Here is a 19,761-nt window from a genome sequence, read left to right as displayed (position 1 = left end):
AGTTTTTTTCTGGCTCACCTTATTTAAGTACTTTTATTAATGAGATCAATTGCTAGTTTCTGCAGTGATTCTGTTAGGACTAGCTTATTTAAAATAATGACCTGATTCTGCATTGCTGCTGTTTGTACGGATAAAGAATGACAATGAATTTTGCTAAGATGAGCCCTCCAAAGGGAAGAATTATGACTTCACAGAGTTCACAGAAGCTGAGCTGGCTTAATCAATCATATTTATTGAGAACTTATTTTATGCAGAGCACTGTGCTAAGAACTTGAGAGAGTGCAATTTAACAGAGTAAGTAGACATGTTCCCTGCCCACAAGGAGCTTACAGTCTTGAGGGGAAGTCAGAACTGAAATCAATTATGGATATGTACAAAAGTGCTGTGGAGCTGAGGGCGGAGTGAATAAAGGGCATAAATCCAAGTGCAAGGGCAGTGCAGAAGGGTGAGGGAGAATGGGAAACAAGGACTTGGAGAAGACCTCTTGGAGAAGATGTGATTTTAACACGACTTTGATGGTTGGGAGAGTGATGGTCTGTCGCATATGAATGGGGAGGGAGCTCCAGAGCAGAGGCAGGATGTGGATGAGGGGTCAGAGGCAAGAGAATCGAGAATGAGGTACAGTAAGTAGGTTGGCATTAGAGAAGCAAAGTGAGTGGGCTGGGCTGTAGTAGGAAATCAGTAAGGTAAGATAGGAGGGGAGAGGGTGACTGAGTGCTTTAAAGCCAGTGGTAAGAGGTTTCTATTTGTTGGGGTGGTGGATGAGCAACCACTGGAGGTTCTTGAGTGGGGAAAACATGGACTGAAGAGGTGGTTTTTTTTAGTAAAATGATGCAGGCAGCAGAGTGAACTAAGGACTGGAAAGAGGAGTGACAGAAGGCAGGGAGGAGGTTGATGCAGTAGGAGAAGCAGCGTGACTCAATGGAAAGAGCACGGGCTTAGGAGTCAGAGGTCATGGGTTCTAATCCCGGCTCTGCCAATGTCTGCTGTGTGACTTTGGGCAAGTCACTTACCTTCTCTGGGCCTCAGTTACCTCATCTGTAAAATGGGGATTAAGACTGTGAGCCCCTCGTGGGACAACCTGATCACCTCATATCCTCCCCAATGCTTAGAACAGTGCTTTGCACATAGCAAGTGCTTAAATGCCATCATTATTATTATTATTAGTCAGGGTGGGATATGATAACTGCTTGGATCAGCACGGTGACAGCCTGAAAGGAGGAGGAGGGCTGGATGCGAGAAATGCTTTGAAGGCAGAACTGACAAGATTTGGTGACAGATTGAATAGATGGGTAGAATGAGAGAGATGAGCTAAGGATGATGCCAAAGTCACAGGCTGTGAGACAGAAAGGACCGTGGTGCTGTCTACAGTGATGGGAAAGTCACGGGGAGGACAGGGATTGGGTGGGAAGATGAGGAGTTCAGTTTTGGATATGTTAAGTTTGAGAAGCCCCTGAAGATGGGCGGGTCTCTGCCTTTCAGGGTATTTCTGGACTAGTAATGGCCTGGGCTGGCTCTGACCATGAAACATCACCACTCCACTAGGCTTGTCCTAGTCTGGACCTAGGCCCTTGACTAGGCTGGGCCCAGAAAGGAAGCATTGGCCTAAACACTGCCATGGTGCCTCGTGGGATTCTGCATAAACCAGAAAGCCTCTATCGCATTGGCTTTTTTTTTTTTCCAGGTTTGGAGAAAGTAGGTTGACCTTTAGAAAAAATGTTTATAATTTCCTATGAAATTCTGGCAATGGATAACTATTCTAATTGCTGTAATTTATCTAGGCTGCCTGAATCTCACCTACAGCTACTCTATTGGATATCTTCTAGTTTAAAACCAGCAGAAATATGTTTAATCCCATTAGCTAATCGGTTTTTCCAAAGGGAAAAAAAACCCATTTTATCTTAGAGCAGCAAATCCATTCAGAGCTGAACATTGCTCCCCTGGGCTAGTACAGTCCCAGGCTTGCAGTGCTGTACTAAGAAATGCCTGATAGGCAAACATTACAGGAACTCCAACCTCTTTAGAAAGCAACAACAACAACAACAACAGAAATTACTCAACATTTTGACAGTGTTAAAATCTAAACTTTTTAAGGGTCCCCTAAATAGTCCTTCAGCGCAGTGGCTTCTGAAAGAGGGTGTTAAATCATCACATAATACAAACAGCACTATGGCATTTGATAAATGTTTACTATTTTCCAAATATTTCGCTAAGCGCTGGAGTAGATTCAGATCACGAGGTTGGACATTGTCCCTGTCCTTAACAGCACAGGTTGCAAAAGTGCTCCAACAACATCCCATAAGACGTTTTCCATCAATCGATCATATTTACTGAATGCTTACTGTATGCTGAGGACTGTACTAAGCGCTTGGGAGAGCACAATATAACAAAGTTGGTAGACACCTTCCCTGCCCACAATGAGCTCCGTATAAAGGAATAATAATTGCATTTGTTAATCTCTTACTAGGTGCCACGCACTGTACTAAGCACTGGGGTAGATACAAGATAATCAGGGCTCACATGAGGTTCACAGAAAACAAACGGAAGGTGTAGTAAGGGTGGCCTGAGAATTCAGCAGATAGAGAATACTAGTGATAGTATTTACTAAATGTTTACTACGTTCAGAGCACTATACTAAGGGCTGGGAGAGAATACAGAGGTGGGAGTTAGATATGATCCCGGCCTTCATTGTGTGTGTGTGTGTGTGTGTGTGTGTGTGTGTGTGTGTGTGTGTGTGTGAGATGGGATGAGGGGTGGGATGGGGGGACTCACATTCTAAGAATGGAAGGGGTGGGAGAAAGAGGACAGGTACAGTACAAGGGCAGAATGCAGAGTCAGTCACTAAATTGTATTTACTGAGTGCGCTTACTGTGTGCAGAGCACTGTACTAAGCACTTGGGAGAGTACAATACAAGAATATAACATACATGTTCCCTTGCCCAGCACACTGCAGTGGGGCAGCACAACTTTTCTGGGCTGGGTGGAAGGGAAACTAGCCATTCTGCTTTCGAGGAACTTCCCTCCTACCACCAACTCCTCACAGCTCATCGAGTTGAGTAGAGTAGGAGCTGCCTGGATGGGAGGGCAACCAGCTCCCACAAATAGGTGATTCTTCCCTTGAACCTGCTCCAAGCAAAAAAATCAGGGGGTGGATGAAGGAGATTGTTTTCCCCTTGATTTTCACAAAGGGATCTTGAACTACATGACGGGGCTCAAAATCATTAAATACTATAATACTAGGTATACTGGGGACAATATCTTTCTGTGATTAAGGCCAGTATTCAATGATCTGTCTGTTTTGTTGGAGATTTTGCTCTCTGAACCCATTTGATACTTTCCCGATCTGTACAGTTGTGATCACTTCCAATTCCCAGAGGAAAAGCTGTTATGAAATCTGAGTTACATAAGTGGATGCTGCTATCAAGAATCCAATCTGCAAGGAGGTAATGAAGAGGGCAGGTAGGATGTAGGCAGTAACAACTGAAAAAGAAATAATAGGAGCCACCAGTCACAAGACCACTTAAGCAGGGACTATTCAGCAGGAAACTATTCCAATTTTAACTAGTGACATAAAGCCATCCAGAAAAAGCTACACTGCCACATAAAAATGAATCAGTGGAAGAACATCCTAACAACAGTCCGACAAAACAGGTACACATGCAGCATTATTTAGATCAATAAAGTAAATGTGATTTCACCAGAACTGAAATCCAGACAGTTCCCTTAAACAGATGCCTCCCATGCAAAATAGGAACGTGACATTTCTTAGGCACTTCAGTCACCCGTCAACTGAGAAGGCAAGAGAAATTATGATGTCTTTTGCTGCCAGATTCCTCCTAAGGTGTCATTCAGCTCCCTCTTATGTAAGAACTGTGCTTTATAAGGACATCCTAACCCATGGAAGTGCTTTTACTAGGGAAGATCAGACTGATAATAAGAGGTCTAAAAAACCAGGAATCTCTACTGCTTCCATCTAGTTCAGACACAGGGAAATTACACCAGTCCTACAAAGCAATTGATACAGAGCAATTTAAAGCGAAGGACAAATTCTCTGGGAATGTCTGTGGAGCGTTCAAACACCTGAATGGATTTGCTTTTCTTCCCCACCTTCTACCATCATCATCATCAATCGTATTTGAGCGCTTACTGTGTGCAGAGCACTGTACTAAGCGCTTGGGAAGTACAAGTTGGCAACATATAGAGACAGTCCCTACCCAACAGTGGGCTCACAGTCTAAAAGGGGGAGACAGAGAACAAAACCAAACATACTAACAAAATAAAATAGAACAGATATGTACAAGATCATCCCCTCGAGACAATAATGTACTATTATTTTTCACTACTGGTGGTTCTGAATTGTTTGATTCAGCCTGTTATTTTTCTCCTGCACTTCATTCTTTTCCAGTTTTGACTGTGAGTCCTCTGTGGGCCAGGAACTGTACTCTCTCTCTAAGATGTACCTGTCCCTGCATTCGATTCAGCTTTGGCACACTGTAAATTCTTAATCAATATTATTGATATAGATTAAGGGCTCTAGTCCCCAATTCCGCATGTTGAGGAGAAAGCAGGGCCTAGTGGATAAAGCACAGGGCTGGGAGTCAGGAGACCTGGGTTTTCATTCTGGCTCTGCCTCTTGTCTGCTGTGCAACCTCAGCCAAGTCAATTAATTTCTCTGTGCTTTAGTTTCTTCACCTGTAAAACGGAGAAACAATACCCGTCCTCCCATTCCTTAGACCATGAGCCCCATGGGGGTCAGAGACTGTGTCCAATCAGATTAGCCTGTAATCTACCCAATACTTGGCATGTGTAGTCTTAAAAATATTACAATTATTATTTTGGTCTCTCGCTATCTATTCGTCTACTTAAAAGGTGGAGGAAATAGTAGTGATATGTCATGGGGAGTTAAGTAAAAATACCCAAGACTGAAAAAATGCACTTTGCAAATATTCAGCTTCTTTAACTAATTTTAAAGAACTTGAATTTTGTTGCTAAAATTCACAACATCCAAGATATTCCACCTTATAATTTCATTTTCAATTGTTACATTAGCTGCTAATTGTCATCTGGACTTCTCGTCAAACAAGATTCCCTTCTTATTTTTTCAAGTTCATTACCCTGTTTGAATCACCACAACTAATTCTTCAATCTTACCAAGCAGCAAGTTTGCTTCGGTCATGTATTAGACACACAATTTGGAATAAACTGGGACAGGGATGTAGGGTGCTTTCTCTTTCCAGCTCTGAATCCCATGTTAAAATGCTTGTAGATCCAGCAATGATATTTACTGAGCATTTACTGTGTGCAGAGCACTGCACTAAGCATGAGAGTAAAATACAAGAGTTGGTAGAACCTTCCCTGCCCATAGCAACCTTACAGTCCAGAGAAGGGAGACAGACATGAATATAAATTATTGATTCGTACAGAAGTGATATGGGGCTTAGGGTGGGGTGAATTCTAAGGGCCCAAGGGGCAGATCCATCTTACCTTTGTGGTATAAAAACTAAAATTGTTTTGAAAGACCAATTTATACAAATTTGAGTCTGGCTTACTTTAAAAGTAGCTCCTCAGATTTGCACTCACTAGAAGTAATTCAAATTACTGAGAGGAATCAATCCTCTTTTATCAAATTTGTGGAGTAGAGTGATCCTCTCAATTATAGGTTTGGGTGATGATTATGCTGCCTTGTTATTTACTCCATTTCGGGTAAGGCCTCTAGTTCTGTACTAGATCTTATCATACCAAAAGAAGGTGTGAAAGCAGATACTGTAGATATACTTAACTGCCTTGATTACCTTATCCTCAAAAGGGGAAGGCCTAGCTAATTTTTTTTTCACAAAAACTGATTTTTTTTTTTAGTTTTTTTTCCTTTATTTTGGGGGCTGTTATTCCTTAACTGCAAAAGTCCTGCTACTGTTGAACTGTCATCCCAACTCTATTTGTATCTCATCACTAGGGCTATTGTATGTTTAATGTTAATGAATCTGTTTCAGAGGTTCAATTCTTCCATATAAAAGCAAATGGATTATGTTTAGTTCATCTTCATGTCTTATCTTAGAGCCATAACTGCATTATTTGTTTCCTGCTTAGGAGATCCATTCCCAAACAGAAACATAATAGACTAATTGAGTTTCCTTGAAATATTCCCTGCTCTTTCGGTGAGGTCCTCAATTCATCCATCCTTTCACAAGTAACATGGCATTATTCCATGTTTTCATTGCACTGCAAAACAAGTAACTGAAAGAATTCCCTATTAGCCCTCAAAAATCACTTTTTTTTTAAGGAATTGAGTTGAAGTAACTTTTAAAAAGATCATCGTAGAGTTTACATTCAGGTTTTGTTGTTTATTCTGCCAGCATTTATATGTCCTTGGCCTTTGACTTTCTGTTCTTCCATCAGGGTGTTATTTTTACAATGAGAAGCAGTTCTTTTTACACTGAGAAGCAATGTGGTCTAGTGGATAGACCATAGGCCTGGGAGTCAGAAGGACTTGGGTTCTAATCCTACCTCTGCCACTTGTCCGCTGTGTGAACCTGGGAAATTCACTTAACTTCTCTGTACCTCAGTTACCTCATCTGTAAAATGGGGATTAATGCCATGAGCCTCATCAACCTACTCCAGCACTTAGTACAGGCCTGGCACATAGTAAGCACTTAAATAGCATAGAAAATGTGAGAAAACCTTCACCTTCAAGATAGATCCCAGTAAGTTTTGTAGACAGTACACATTACCAGTTATCAATTTATATTTTCTGGATCTTTAGGACGAAATCAGTTTTCAGAAGACACAAAATAGCAGATCTTTAAGCTTACGCAGCTTACTTATAAAATATTTTACAGTAATTCCTGTATGGGCAAGAGCTTCTTTTACCAGAAATTTTACAAGCCAAGATTTGATGCTTTCTAATTATTAATCATTTTGAATGCTTCCAAAATCTCCTGTTTCCATGATTACAGCTGTCCGGGTTTATCTCTTCTCACCACCTACTTTTTCAAGTGTGGTAATTGGGGTGTTCCTAAATAAGCACTCCAAATTCTGGCACCTCTTTAATTAGCGGTCCCTACTTACTATACTTTTATCTCTGCTGTGGAAAATCTCAATAAAGCTTTTCTTGCTTATTATAAAAGACCTTATTTTGATTTCCCTATCCTAGTCCCCTAGAGCTCTAGGTTTTTCCATAAGCACTTAATGTTTGTGAGCAGATATAATTATTTCTATCAAATGGACTTCATTTAAATCATTCATTAAGTCACTGAGCAATTAATTTCTTTGAACTTAATGATTTTCAGTTCCTTCTTTTCCATATAACCTTACATTTCAACTTTTTCCACTTGTTCACTGCTTGGCTGTGGAGTTGTATTTTAGAATGATTCTTTTTGCTATATTTTTGTACTGAAAATTATACTCTATATTCAGGGTATTTCAGGTCTGTTATTCTAATCAGATATCAAGGTAGTAACTTAGTTAAGTAGCCCATTATGATACTCAGAGCTATGCATCTTTGGAATACCATGCTATTGTATTGATCTAAGTATGTCTAAAGATGAAAATGGCAACATCAACCTGATGTTCTCTCTGAAACAACTGTTGAGCCTCACAACTTTCATTCATAACTACCACTAGCTTCCCTTAACACCATGAAGTGTACTTCTACCTTCTTAGTCAATTTCTATATGACACTCTTCAGATGCTTCTCAGTTTTGGAAACCACCCCCCTGAAAAGTGATTTTTAACTTCAATTAACAGACACTTCAGTCTAGTGGCCCATTTCTGATCTGTTACCTTTAATCCACTTAGGAATTGAATAAATCTGAGTTATTTGACTAAAAAGTGTTCAGATATTGCATATCTAGATGTTGTCATCTTGGCTTCTGACTGGTGGTTTAAAACAATACTGCACAATACTTTTATGTCATTTCTATTGTTCACCCACTAATTTCCATTCATTCATTCATTCAATCGTATTTGTGGAGCGCTTACTGTGTGCAGAGCACTGTACTAAGCACTTGGGAAGTACAAGTTGGCAATATCTAGAGACGGTCCCTACCCAACAGCGGGCTCACAGTCTAGAAGGGGGAGACAGACAACAAAATAAAACATTAACAAAATAAAATAAACAGAATAAATATGTACAAGTAAAATAAATAGTAATAAATATTTAAAAACATATATATACAGATGTTGTGGGGAGGGGAAGGAGGTAAGACGGGGGATTCATTCATTCATTCAATCATATTTACTGAGCGGCTACTGTGTGCAGACACTGAATTCCCTTCCAGATCTCCGTACAGTGCTCTGCACATAGTAAGCACTTAGTAAATACTACTACTCCTACCCCTATTAATTCCCTACCTCAGCTATTCTGCTCTAATGGTTGCTTGACTTCCATCATTATTTGGAAAATGCTGATACATCTCAGTGGCTCCAGGCAGCACTTGCTGCACTTGACACAAGCTGAAATTACCCTTTGGTAAAAGTAACATCAGACTCCACTGATGTGGGGGCCTCAGTTTCTTCATCTGCAAAATGGGGATTCAATTTTTGTCCTCCTTTCTACTTAGACTGAGTCCCATGTGGAAACTGATTACCTTGCATCAACCCCAGTGCATAGAAGAGAGCTATCAATCATATTTATTGAGCACTGTACTAAGCGCTTGGGAAGTACAAGTTGGCAACATATAGAGACGGTCCCTACCCAACAGCTAGGCACAAAGTGAGCGCTTAACACACAAAAAAACATTTTTATCACTATTATTATTTCACCTCTATTTTAATCAGTATAGCAACTGTAAAATCCTAACAAATTCAAGCATTACTAGAGTCCCGCGAGCTAGCTGTATGTTCATTTGCAGATGGATGAGGGCATACATTCTTTAAGTAGGTTCGATAATGGTCCCTGGTAACATTATTATGCTTGGTTTCATTGTAGAATAGAAGCCTCCAGAAATCATAGCTCAAGATTCTATTCTAAATTCTAGCCTTGACTCCACACGGAGCAGCTGAAAACCCAAGATGAAGGCATTTAGACTCACAGACATATCAAAAACCCATTTGAGCTGTCCACCTAACTGTGGAATGCTTGTTGACAAGGATTAGACGCACGAAGGATTAACATGATGAGAGATGACAGCCATCTCCCAACCATACAGGAAAATATAGGTTCAGAAAAGAATAAGGGAATACCAATGAATGGATTTAGTTCCACATTCTGAGTAATATTAACTTCTCTACCATTTGGAAAAACAGTTTCTAAGGTCTAGCAAAAAGCCTTTATAGAATGAGTGAGCACATGTCATACAGAGAGCCTGAGAATCCCCAGTTCTCAGGGGTTGGAGGGGAGTGATTTGCCCCCATGGCTCAGTGAAGAATATGTGGTGCTGGGGATCGCAATGACTGCAGTGTTATGGAGAGGAGCAGAGGCTTCCAAGAGAAGATAAAATCCTATTATTTCTGGGGATTATTGATTCCAAGAGATCAAGGTATGCTATAAACCTTAATGCTCCCAGTACACCTGGAAGAGAGTTGGGAAATCTGTCATCATTTGACCACCAGGTAAATGTGGCCAAGTGGAAAGGACGCGAAGCTGAAGGACATCAGAGGAGCTGGTTCCCAGCTCTACCACTTGCCTGCTGTGTGATCTTGGGCAAGTCACTTGACTTTTCTGCGTCTCAGTTTCCTCATCTGTAAAATGAGGAGTCAACACCTGTTCTCCCCCTTACTTAGACTGTAAGCCCCGTGTGCGAAAGGGGCTGGGTCTGATCTGCGTATACTGTATCTACAGTACTTGGCATGTATTATTATTATCATGAGAAGTTACACGGATATTCAAGTCACTATGTATATATGTTTGTACATATTTATTACTCTATTTTACTTGTACATATTTATTCTATTTATTTTATTTTGTTAATGTTTTGTTGTCTGTCTCCCCCTTCTAGACTGTGAGCCCGCTGTTGGGTGGGGACTGTCTCTATATGTTGCCAACTTGTTCTTCCCAAGCACTTAGTACAGTGCTCTGCACACAGTAAGCGCTCAATAAATACAATTGATTATTATATGAGATCATGTCCCACAAGAGGCTCCCAGTCTAAGTAGGAGGGAGAACAACTATTGAATCCCCATTTTGCAGATGTGGGAACTGAGGCACAGAGAAGTTAAGCGACTTGTTCAAGGTGACACAGCAGGTAAGTGGCATTGTGAGCACCTCACTTAACATGGGTGAGGGCACAGTAGGGTCTGCTGCTCAGAGGGCACCCACAGACATTTGCCCCTCCTTCTCCCCCACAGGCTGCATCCATACCTTAACCAACTATCTCTCTATGCATGCCACTGGCTGTAGGAAGACTGGGCAAACATCAGGGCTAAAGAAAGCTAATTTAAAAGCAAGAACAATCCCAGGATTGCACAGTGATAGACGAAAAATAAGATAAACACTATTTCTTCACTCTTTCCTGCTTACTTTTCTTGGGTGAATCGTCCTGCAAAGTGCACTGTAAAATTTCAAAATTAACCAATGTAAATAAAGAGAAAATTGTGACATTAGATAGTTTTAAACCATTGGGACTTCCTGATGGGCATTATTAAAGTGACATTAAAATAAGGTCAAAAGAACATATGCTAGAATACAGTTTTAAATAATCACACATTCTCTAGACTCCCTGTCCTAGCAGAATATGAGCAGCTATTCCAATGGGGAGCAATAAAAAGAAAGTTTCTGTTTCCTGTTTTATTTTTTTACATTTCATTGAAAAGCTGGAGCTGAATACGTAATTATTTCAAACTTAACTTATACCATTCACTCCCACATGTGCTATAACATTATGATCGACACCTAATAAAGCCCTTTGAAAAAGAAAATAATTGATAGATATTCTTTCTATGGGGAAAAAAAGCTGTAATGTTTTCTACCCGCTGTGATATTTTCATCAGGCCTCAACTGAAGTTTCCCTATCACAACTCAGAGAGTCTTTCCATTAAAACCACACCTCTTTGCAAGGTGGAGCTAAAGGAGAAAGATTACAGTGCAAAGCATGCATTTCTTGCTTCTCATCCAAGACCCTCAGCTCAACCTTTTTTTTTTTTTTAATCTAAGAGCTTTGGCGTTTTAGGGTCCAGTACTGAGGATTTTTCAATTTAGCTAGCGGAATTTCTTGGAATCTGGATGTTCCAGCCTCTCTTTCTTAAGCCAGTTATCAGTCACTGACCAAAATTTCCAATCCCAGGCCTAACAAGCGTCAGGAAAACACATCTACAAGAATACTGGACCCTCCAGTGGGCTAGGGAATTCTAAGCTATTTTCCAAGGTTAATCATCTTCCTGGGGTTAGGAAAGAAAGGGGTGTTTCTTTTATCCTTCCAGGTAGGGAGGCACTGATCTTGCAGGACTCATTGGATAACTCCTCTGAGATTTACTCCCACTTGCCCGGATGACCATATGAGATCAGACTCTATACCTTGGATATACAGGAGTGGGGACATGGAAAAATCCATCTTTAACTGACAACACAATTATAATTGCACCCTCACGATTGACTGTACTGGGGCTTCTTTTTTATTATAATTGATGAACCTCTGAATTTCCTTATGGTTTCATAAATGGAATTTTCTCACCCTAGGGCTAGTTTTCACTGCCTCTTTGCGCTGAAAATTTCTTCCCTGGGTAAAACCAATAACCACCACGGATACGTGTTTAGAGGAAGGGGTAAGAATAGGTTCATTCATGAATCAGGAAACCCTTTGGGTAAACTCCTAATGCCGTGAAAGGGGAGATCGCCTCTCTAAAATATTCAGAGAAAAACAACGGTGGGGGTGGAAAGGAGGATTGAATTAGACAGCAATGGGAGTTAGAAATTCTGAGCTAATTCAGGCTCAGCGATCACCATCTCTACCAGTTCTGTGTCAGCAGATACCCCTAGCCACCCTCTGCAGAAAGAGGAGTTGGGAGATTGTTTGTGGAAATGGATGATAAGAATGTTTCTGCGCAAGGGAAACACAAGACAAGAGAAAATGATGCAACACAAACGGCAAACTCCTTAGGGACACATCAGCCCAAAAAGTATTAAATGTGATTTTGCCATATTTTAATACAAAAGCCCCACGGCCTGGAAAAGACTTGACAAGAAGAACGAATCCATGAACACATTTTTACTAATTCACTGTTCCTCCTTTCCACACCCCCAGGGGAAGACTAATGGCAAAATACATATTTCCTTTTTGAATTACCATCTGAAATATGCTGATTCTGGCCCAGTTGGGATAACCTGATGGTTAAAGCACACTGCTGGGTCAGTGTTTTAGAGAAGCCCTGTGATAAGTGGGGGATAGGAAAAGTGCCGAGCAGTGATGGAGGGACAAGTGTCCAACAGTCAAATGCCTAGGGTTCGAATGTCGTCAAATTCCAACTGTTCAGGATTTAAAAAACTAAATCAACCTGTTGGCAATCTTAATAGCAAAAACCAAACCAAAAAAATATATATGTCGTTAGGGTCAGGACTAAAATAAAGGCAAGAGATGTGGAAAGAGCCCGAGCTTGGGAGTCAGAGGTCATGGGTTCTAATCCCAGCTCCGCCACTTGTCAGCTGTGTGACTTTGGGCAAGTCACTTCACTTCTCTGTGCCTCAGTTACTTCATCTGTAAAATAGGGATTAAGACTCTGAGACCCACGTGGGACAACCTGATTACCCTGTATCCTCCCCAGCGATTAGAACAGTGCGTGGAACACAGTAAGCACTTAAATACCATCATCATGATTATTATATGGTTAAGATTAGGATAGGGGCTAGAACAAAGATCAGGGGAAGGTTTGGGTTGCATTTCAGGGTCCTGTATAGAGGCTACTCAAGATCTGCCAAAACAGAGAACCCAATTATGTTACAAATACACTACAAACTAGCCCATTTAAATAAAGTCCTATTTGTTATAAGCAGCATAAATAGCATAAACACCTTGATAATCATTTGTTTTCATGGATCTTTTCAGGTAAATGCCTATCAGAAGTCATGGCTGGCCAAAAATCCCCATCAATTTGAAATCAGAAACTTCAACTAATATTTCACTCCTGGATCTTTGATTTAAACCTTTGCCCACTATTTCTTTGCACTTCTACAGGGTTGTTCTTCTGAAAAGTGGTTCATAAATGTACAGCTCTCCCCAGTATTCCAGTGTGCAAGAAAGTTGTCAACTCCACTGTTCATATGGAGCAGCTAGAATCCTTATGACAAAGATACTTGCACCAATGCATAAAAAAAACCCCAAGAGGACAGAGGAAATCGAATCCCTTTGCCCCAGAAACATTTGTCTCCAAGGCACTACTTACTTGAAAGGTTCTGCCTCTTGTTGCGATATGCATGAGGAATATTATTTAACACTCAGAAATAGTGTAAAAGTCAGAATAGCCATTGGAGAACATTTTAAGAACTCCTGATCCTCCCGCTGGCTGGCTCTGGCAAATGAGTGCCTGGGTTACGTGGCAGCCAGAGGACTACCCCACTACCCCAAATACCTTTTGTTTCACTGCTGAATTAAGTGGGCCATGATTGAAGAGTTAAGAAATTATGCTATTCCTTGAGAGAGCAACTAATTAGACTAATGGATGGGTTTCACAAGAATTAGTTTCTGGAATGGGCAATTAACCTTTAAGGTGTGATATGCTTTTAAACTCCAAACCCTTCTCCAGCTTCTTCAATTTCATGATCACGTCTCTAAGATAGGATGTTCATTAACCCTTAATGTAGGAAAATGTGTTTTAAGATGTACAGAAAAAAGTTCTCTTTTATCAGGATAACTGGTGCAGTCATTATCTTTCACATATAATTGGCTGGTGCATGGCACTGTACCAAGTGGTACATTCCAACCAGAAAGCCAAGGCAACCGATCGACTTATGACCAGGTTAATAAAACGATCGTGTAGGTACAAGAGTGACTAGATATGCACAACCATGTTGGATCGTGTTATCTATTAAGTGCTTACTCTGTGCTAAGCACTGTACACTAGGCACGAGATAATCAGGTAGAACACAGGAGGAAGAATAGATATTGGATCTCCATTTTACAGATGAGGAAACGGAGGTACAGAGAAGTTAAGTGACTTGCCCCGGGTCACACAGTAAGCAGATGGGTTTAGAACCCAGGTCCTCTTACTCCAGGTCACTGCTCTTTCCAGTAGGCAGTGCTGCTTCTCAAACTGCAACAAATGAAATAAATCCTCCAACAAAGAAGATAATCACGACATGTGATGTTGGGGTTACCGGCACCAAGGGTTAGTACCACGTAATGGCTGAACAGGATCCGGGAGGGGGAGGCTTCATGGAAAGGATGAGAATTAAGCTGTGTCTTAAAGGGTGGAGCGGTCACAGTTGGGCAGAGGGGAGGAGGGAGGTAATTCCGGATATATTGCTAAGTGAAGGCTTGAGAGGGAGAAGAAGCAGAGCCAGACAGCAGTAAAGAAGTTGGTTGCTTCGGTCATCACTGTCCACATTGGCCACGGAGTAGACACTCAACAAATACACTGAAGAACTCTTTGAGACTTCTCACACAAAAGAATGCATCAGTGCCATGAGGTCACAGAAGACAGGTTTGGAGGGATAAGTATGGAGGAGAACTCACCAAGTTTGGCTAAGAAGAGCTCGCTGGCAACAATAGTAAGGGTCACTTCTATGGAGCAGGTTGGGGGCTCTGGGGCCCATTCATTCAATCATATTTATTGAGCACTTACCGTGTGCAGAGCACTGTACTAAGCACTTGGGAAGTACAACATGTTTTAAGCAACCAGGCCTATGACAAACTCCAACAAAAGGGAAGCTCATCTCTCACTGGCAGTCTTCTACTATGTCTCAAAAGCTACAGAGCAGTGTTGGGGAGAAAGGGACGGAAAATAGCTGGTTGATTTGAATCTGTTAAATCTTGCTCCGAGCAGGGCTTGAATCTCTCTATTCACCTCTACTTCCCCTAACTTCTGGACATTGAAAGATTTGGTACAAACTGACTGAGCATGGGGCCATTTCTCAAACAGCATCTATGAATTTACTGTCCAGGTTCACAAAAGCCCTACGGGTAGCAAGATACATGAAATGAGGGCACAGACCGTGAGGAACTGGGGAGGAAAGGGAGCCATCTACCTTTAAAGTGATGCAAAAGATGATTCTTCCCAACATTACCTGAACCAGGAGGAATGCTTCATGGCCTAGTGGAAAGAGCACAGGTCTGGGAATCAGAGGACCCGGGTTTCTAATCCCAGCTCTGCCACTTGTCTGCTGTGTGACCTTGGGCAAGTCCCTTCACTTCTCTGTGCCTCAGTTCCTTCATCTGTAAAATGGGGATTAAGACTGTGAGCCCCATGTGGGACAGGGACTGTGTCCAGCCCAATTATCTTCTATCTACCCCAGAGCTTAAGCACACAGTAAGCCTAGTAAGCCCTTAACAAACGCCGCTAAAAAAATAGCAGCAGTAGGTGCCTCTCCAAGTACCTCTTCCATAGTCCCTCTGCCCACGGGAGCCTGGCTGTTCGGTCTTCTGCAGTTTCACTGTCATCTCCTTAGCATATCTTGCAATGTTTGGCACCCTGTGGGTGCTTAATAAAATGATGTTGGAATGACTGCCAGAAGCCTCAGTTTGACTTGCCCATTTCTGTCCCAGTACTGGATGAGCAAGGGAGGGCACTCTGGGTTCACTCTGGGCTGAGCAAGGTGAGGACAACTAGTAGTACCTATTGCTGCTGCTGCTGCTGCTGCCCTGGAAATGGCTCCTACAGAGCACCATCTGGGGAGGCCCTTGTTTTCATGATTGGTGCTTTAGGATGGAAGGAGCAGTAAAACTCCCCTCTGTCTGGGGAGAACCTCTCCAGTACTTCTCTCCCTGATCCCATGGGTATGTCCAGAGATAACACGCTCACGTCTGTGATGACCATACATGCAAGTACACACACACACACACACCCCTTTAAATCCCTTTCCTCCCAGACCTGCCTTTAACTCAGAAGGTTATTTATGACAGAAAGTTGAATTGCTGTCCTGTACTCAGGAAGGGACAGAGAACCCATCATGTCCCTCCACTGGGATGAGCCTAGGGTGATACCACATCCACAGACACCATCAGGCAGGAATGGGGAGACCACACAGACCTCGAGATTGGAAACTGATTCATCCACTGTCCAAAGTCCAGCATTATTCAATGGACTTCAGAGACAGCTCCTGCCCAAGACAGCAATGGTTTCCATTCAGCAGGAGAAACAACAACAACAACAACAACAAAAACCAACCACAAAACCTCTCAGACCTAGGTGTCGCACAAACCATTCCACAGTCGGGGTTCCTCTTTCAGCCACAGTGCAGCTAATAGCGCCCGGAGACAAGAGCGGAGCTTCCAGACAAGAACAGGGAAAAGAGCGGAGCTTCCTCCTGAGGTCTCCCCTGCTCCAGGTTCCTGTTGGGATTTGGGGGCAGCTGAGGAAGCAGTTCCCCCATCCACCCGGAGGTCTGCTCTGCATTTCTCCCATTTGCTCTCCCTTGCTAGTTAGTGGTCTTGGGTGAAAGGGGGGTCTGGCCCCTTGGCTGGCTTGGAGAGAATCAGCCACCCTCAAAGAGTCCCTTAAATCAATCAATCAATCAATCGTATTTATTGAGCGCTTACTATGTGCAGAGCACTGTACTAAGCGCTTGGGAAGTACAAATTGGCAACACATAGAGACAGTCCCTACCCAACAGTGGGCTCACAGGCTAAAAGGGGGAGACAGAGAACAGAACCAAACATACCAACAAAATAAAATACGATAGAAATGTACAAGTAAAATAAATAAATAAATAAATAGAGTAATAAATATGTACAACCATATATACATATATACAGGTGCTGCGGGGAAGGGAAGGAGGTAAGATGGGGGGATGGAGAGGGGGACGAGGGGGAGAGGAAGGAAGGGGCTCAGTGTGGGAAGGCCTCCTAAAAGTTGGGGTGCCGCGCCACATCCTTTCAGCAAATGCACTTCACTAACTTTGCCCTGTTTCTCGAATGAAGCTCTCCTGGTTGCAACCAAAGGGGTGTTTGGGGGTTCCCCTAAGGGGGAAAGGAGGTGGAATCCCAACGCCTTCCCCAGCGGGTCTGCAAGCCAAGCCTGTTTCCCCGGAGATGCCAGAGTCAGGGAGTTCAAGAGGAGGGTGCTTCCCCACACTAATGGGTCGGTCCTGGGCCACCAGACGGGGGAAGCCTGAGAAACCTCGCCCAGTGCCCGGTGCCCGGCGGAGAGTCCTTCCACTCCTCCTCTTTGTCACAGCTCCATCGCCAAGGCATCAGGGAGCAAAAACAAACCACAGACAATTAGGCGAGTTTAAGGCCATCCTGGCAACTTGCTCCCTAGGTCGTTCGGGATGACTTTCCAAAGCCTGCCTTTCCCACCGAGCCCGCCGCCCGGGCAACATCTAGCCGTGACCTCAGTCCACTCTGAAGGGCGTTTTAATTGCATAACGAAGTGAGGAGATTCCCCCAAAGGACGAGCGGTTTTAAAGAGCTGACGGTACCATTTCTGCGGCGCGGGCGAAATCACAGAGGGGGCGAAACTTGGGGAGCTGCGATCAATCAATCAATCATATTTATTGAGTGCTTACTGTGTGCAGAGCACTGTACTAAGCGCTTGGGAAGTACAAGTAGGCAACATGATGATGGTGCACCAGAACTGCCCCCAGTTTTCCGTCCCTGATGAAAATTCATTCATTCAATCGTATTGATTGAGCACTTACTGTGTGCAGAGCACTGGACGAAGCGCTGGGGAAGCAGCGAGGCTCAGTGTAAAGAGCCCGGGCTTGGGAGTCGGAGGTCATGGGTTCTAATCCTGGCTCTGCCACATAATAATAGCATTTATTAAGCACTTATTATGTGCAAAGCACTGTTCTAAGCACATGTCTGCTGTGTGACCTCGGGCAAGTCACTTCACTTCTCTGAGCCTCAGTTCCCTCATCTGTCAAGTGGGGATGAAGACTGGGAGCCCCACGTGGGACAGCCTGATCACCTCGTATCCCCCCCCCCCCCCCCCCCCCCAGCGCTTAGAAAAGTGCTTTGAGGTCATGGGTTCTAATCCTGACTCTGCCACATAATAATGATAATAATAATAATAGCATTCATTAAGCGCTTACTATGTGCAAAGCACTAGTGCTAAGCACGTCTGCTGGGTGACCTTGGGCAAGTCACTTAACTTCTCTGAGCCTCAGTTCCCTCAGCTGTCAAATGGGGATGAAGACTGGGAGCCCCACGTGGGACAACCTGATCACCTCGTATCCCCCCCCAGCGCTTAGAACAGTGCTTTGCACATAGTAAGCGCTTAACAAATGCCATTATTATTACAAATAGGCAACAGATAGAGACGGTTCCGACCCAACCACGGGCTCCCAGAAAGGCCCCCCGAGGACCTTACCTTTCTGGCCCCACTAAAGCCATGCTCCGCAGCAACTTGGCGGGCTTCGGCCTCTCCCCCCTTCTGCAACTCGATCAGAAAATGATTAGTGAAGACGGGTCCCTCGGCCGATGCGAGGATCAAAGCGCAGAGGAGAAGGAGCCCACAAGTCTTCCGCCCGCTAACACACCCGCCCTTCATCCTTCTCCGGGAGCCAAAGTGGCGAGCGGCGGGAGGGGAAGGGGAAGGGGAAAACGGACAAAATATTTGTTAAAAAATAAAAGATCCCGTTGTGAAAAAAAATAAAAATAAATAAAAGATCCCGGAGCTCGGGAAGCCCCGAAGCAGTGTGTTTGCTCCTCCAGGCTCTGGCTGCGAGCTGGGAAGCCAAGTCCCTGCTTTGGGAGATGGAGGGACAGAGTGTGTGCGTGTGTGTGTCTGTGAGAATGTGTATATGTGTGTATGTGTGTGTGAGTGAGAAAAGGAGGAGGACACAGAGTCGGGTGTTGGATGCCAAATCTGCATTTTCAGCTCCTCCTCATCTATAATTCACCGGTCCCCTCGACGGTGACGCGCGGGCCCGCCAGCCAATCGCGGCTCGGAGAAGGGTTAGGCCCCGCCCACCTGGGGGTAGGCCCCGCCCACCTGGGGCCTCAGGCCCGCCCCCTAGTGGGGGCCTGAGGAACCCGCCCCCTCCCGCCCCCCTCCGCTTCAGCACCTTGGAGAATTCCTCCATTTCCCAATCCCGGGAGCAAAGCCAGCCAAGGAAAATCCCCCGAACTGGAATTATCATCATCATCATCATCATCAATCGTATTTATTGAGCGCTTACTATGTGCAGAGCACTGTACTAAGCGCTTGGGACGTACAAGTTGGCAACATATAGAGACAGTCCCTACCCAACAGTGGGCTCACAGTCTAAAAGGGGGAGACAGAGAACAAAACCAAACATGCTAACAAAATAAAATGAATAGAATAGATATGTACAAATAAAATAGAGTAATAAATATGGACAAACATATATACATATATACAGGTTCTGAGGGGAAGGGGAAGGAGGTAAGATGGGGGGATGGAGAGGGGGACGAGGGGGAGAGGAAGGAAGGGGCTCAGTCTGGGAAGGCCTCCTGGAGGAGGTGAGATCTCAGTAGGGCCTTGAAGGGAGGAAGGGAGCTAGCTTGGAGGATGGGCAGAGGGATTGGGGGCATTCCAGGCCCGGGGGAGGACGACGGGACAGGTGAGAACGAGGCCCGGTGAGGAGATTAGCGGCAGAGGAGCGGGGGGTGCGGGCTGGGCTGGAGAAGGAGAGAAGGGAGGGGAGGTAGGAATCATTCACTCAATCGCATTTATTGAGCGCTTACTGTACGCAGAGCACCGTACTAAGCGCTT

The 19,761-nt window shown here is 43.7% G+C and overlaps 1 protein-coding gene across 1 annotated transcript in view; it reads right to left on the bottom strand.

Moving 5' to 3' along the window:
• Positions 1-18,853, bottom strand: part of PCSK2 (proprotein convertase subtilisin/kexin type 2) — a 137,626-nt gene extending 118,773 nt beyond the window's left edge. The window contains exon 1 of the mRNA XM_038751447.1: positions 18,394-18,853. Coding sequence (XP_038607375.1) covers positions 18,394-18,573 — 180 coding nt within the window. The 5' untranslated portion in view covers positions 18,574-18,853. The remainder of the gene's footprint in view (positions 1-18,393) is intronic.
• Positions 18,854-19,761: the final 908 nt, after the last annotated feature.

Source organism: Tachyglossus aculeatus, chromosome 9 (genome assembly GCF_015852505.1).
Source record: "Tachyglossus aculeatus isolate mTacAcu1 chromosome 9, mTacAcu1.pri, whole genome shotgun sequence".
Lineage (NCBI taxonomy): Eukaryota > Metazoa > Chordata > Mammalia > Monotremata > Tachyglossidae > Tachyglossus > Tachyglossus aculeatus.
This window is presented reverse-complemented; position numbering and strand designations above follow the sequence as displayed.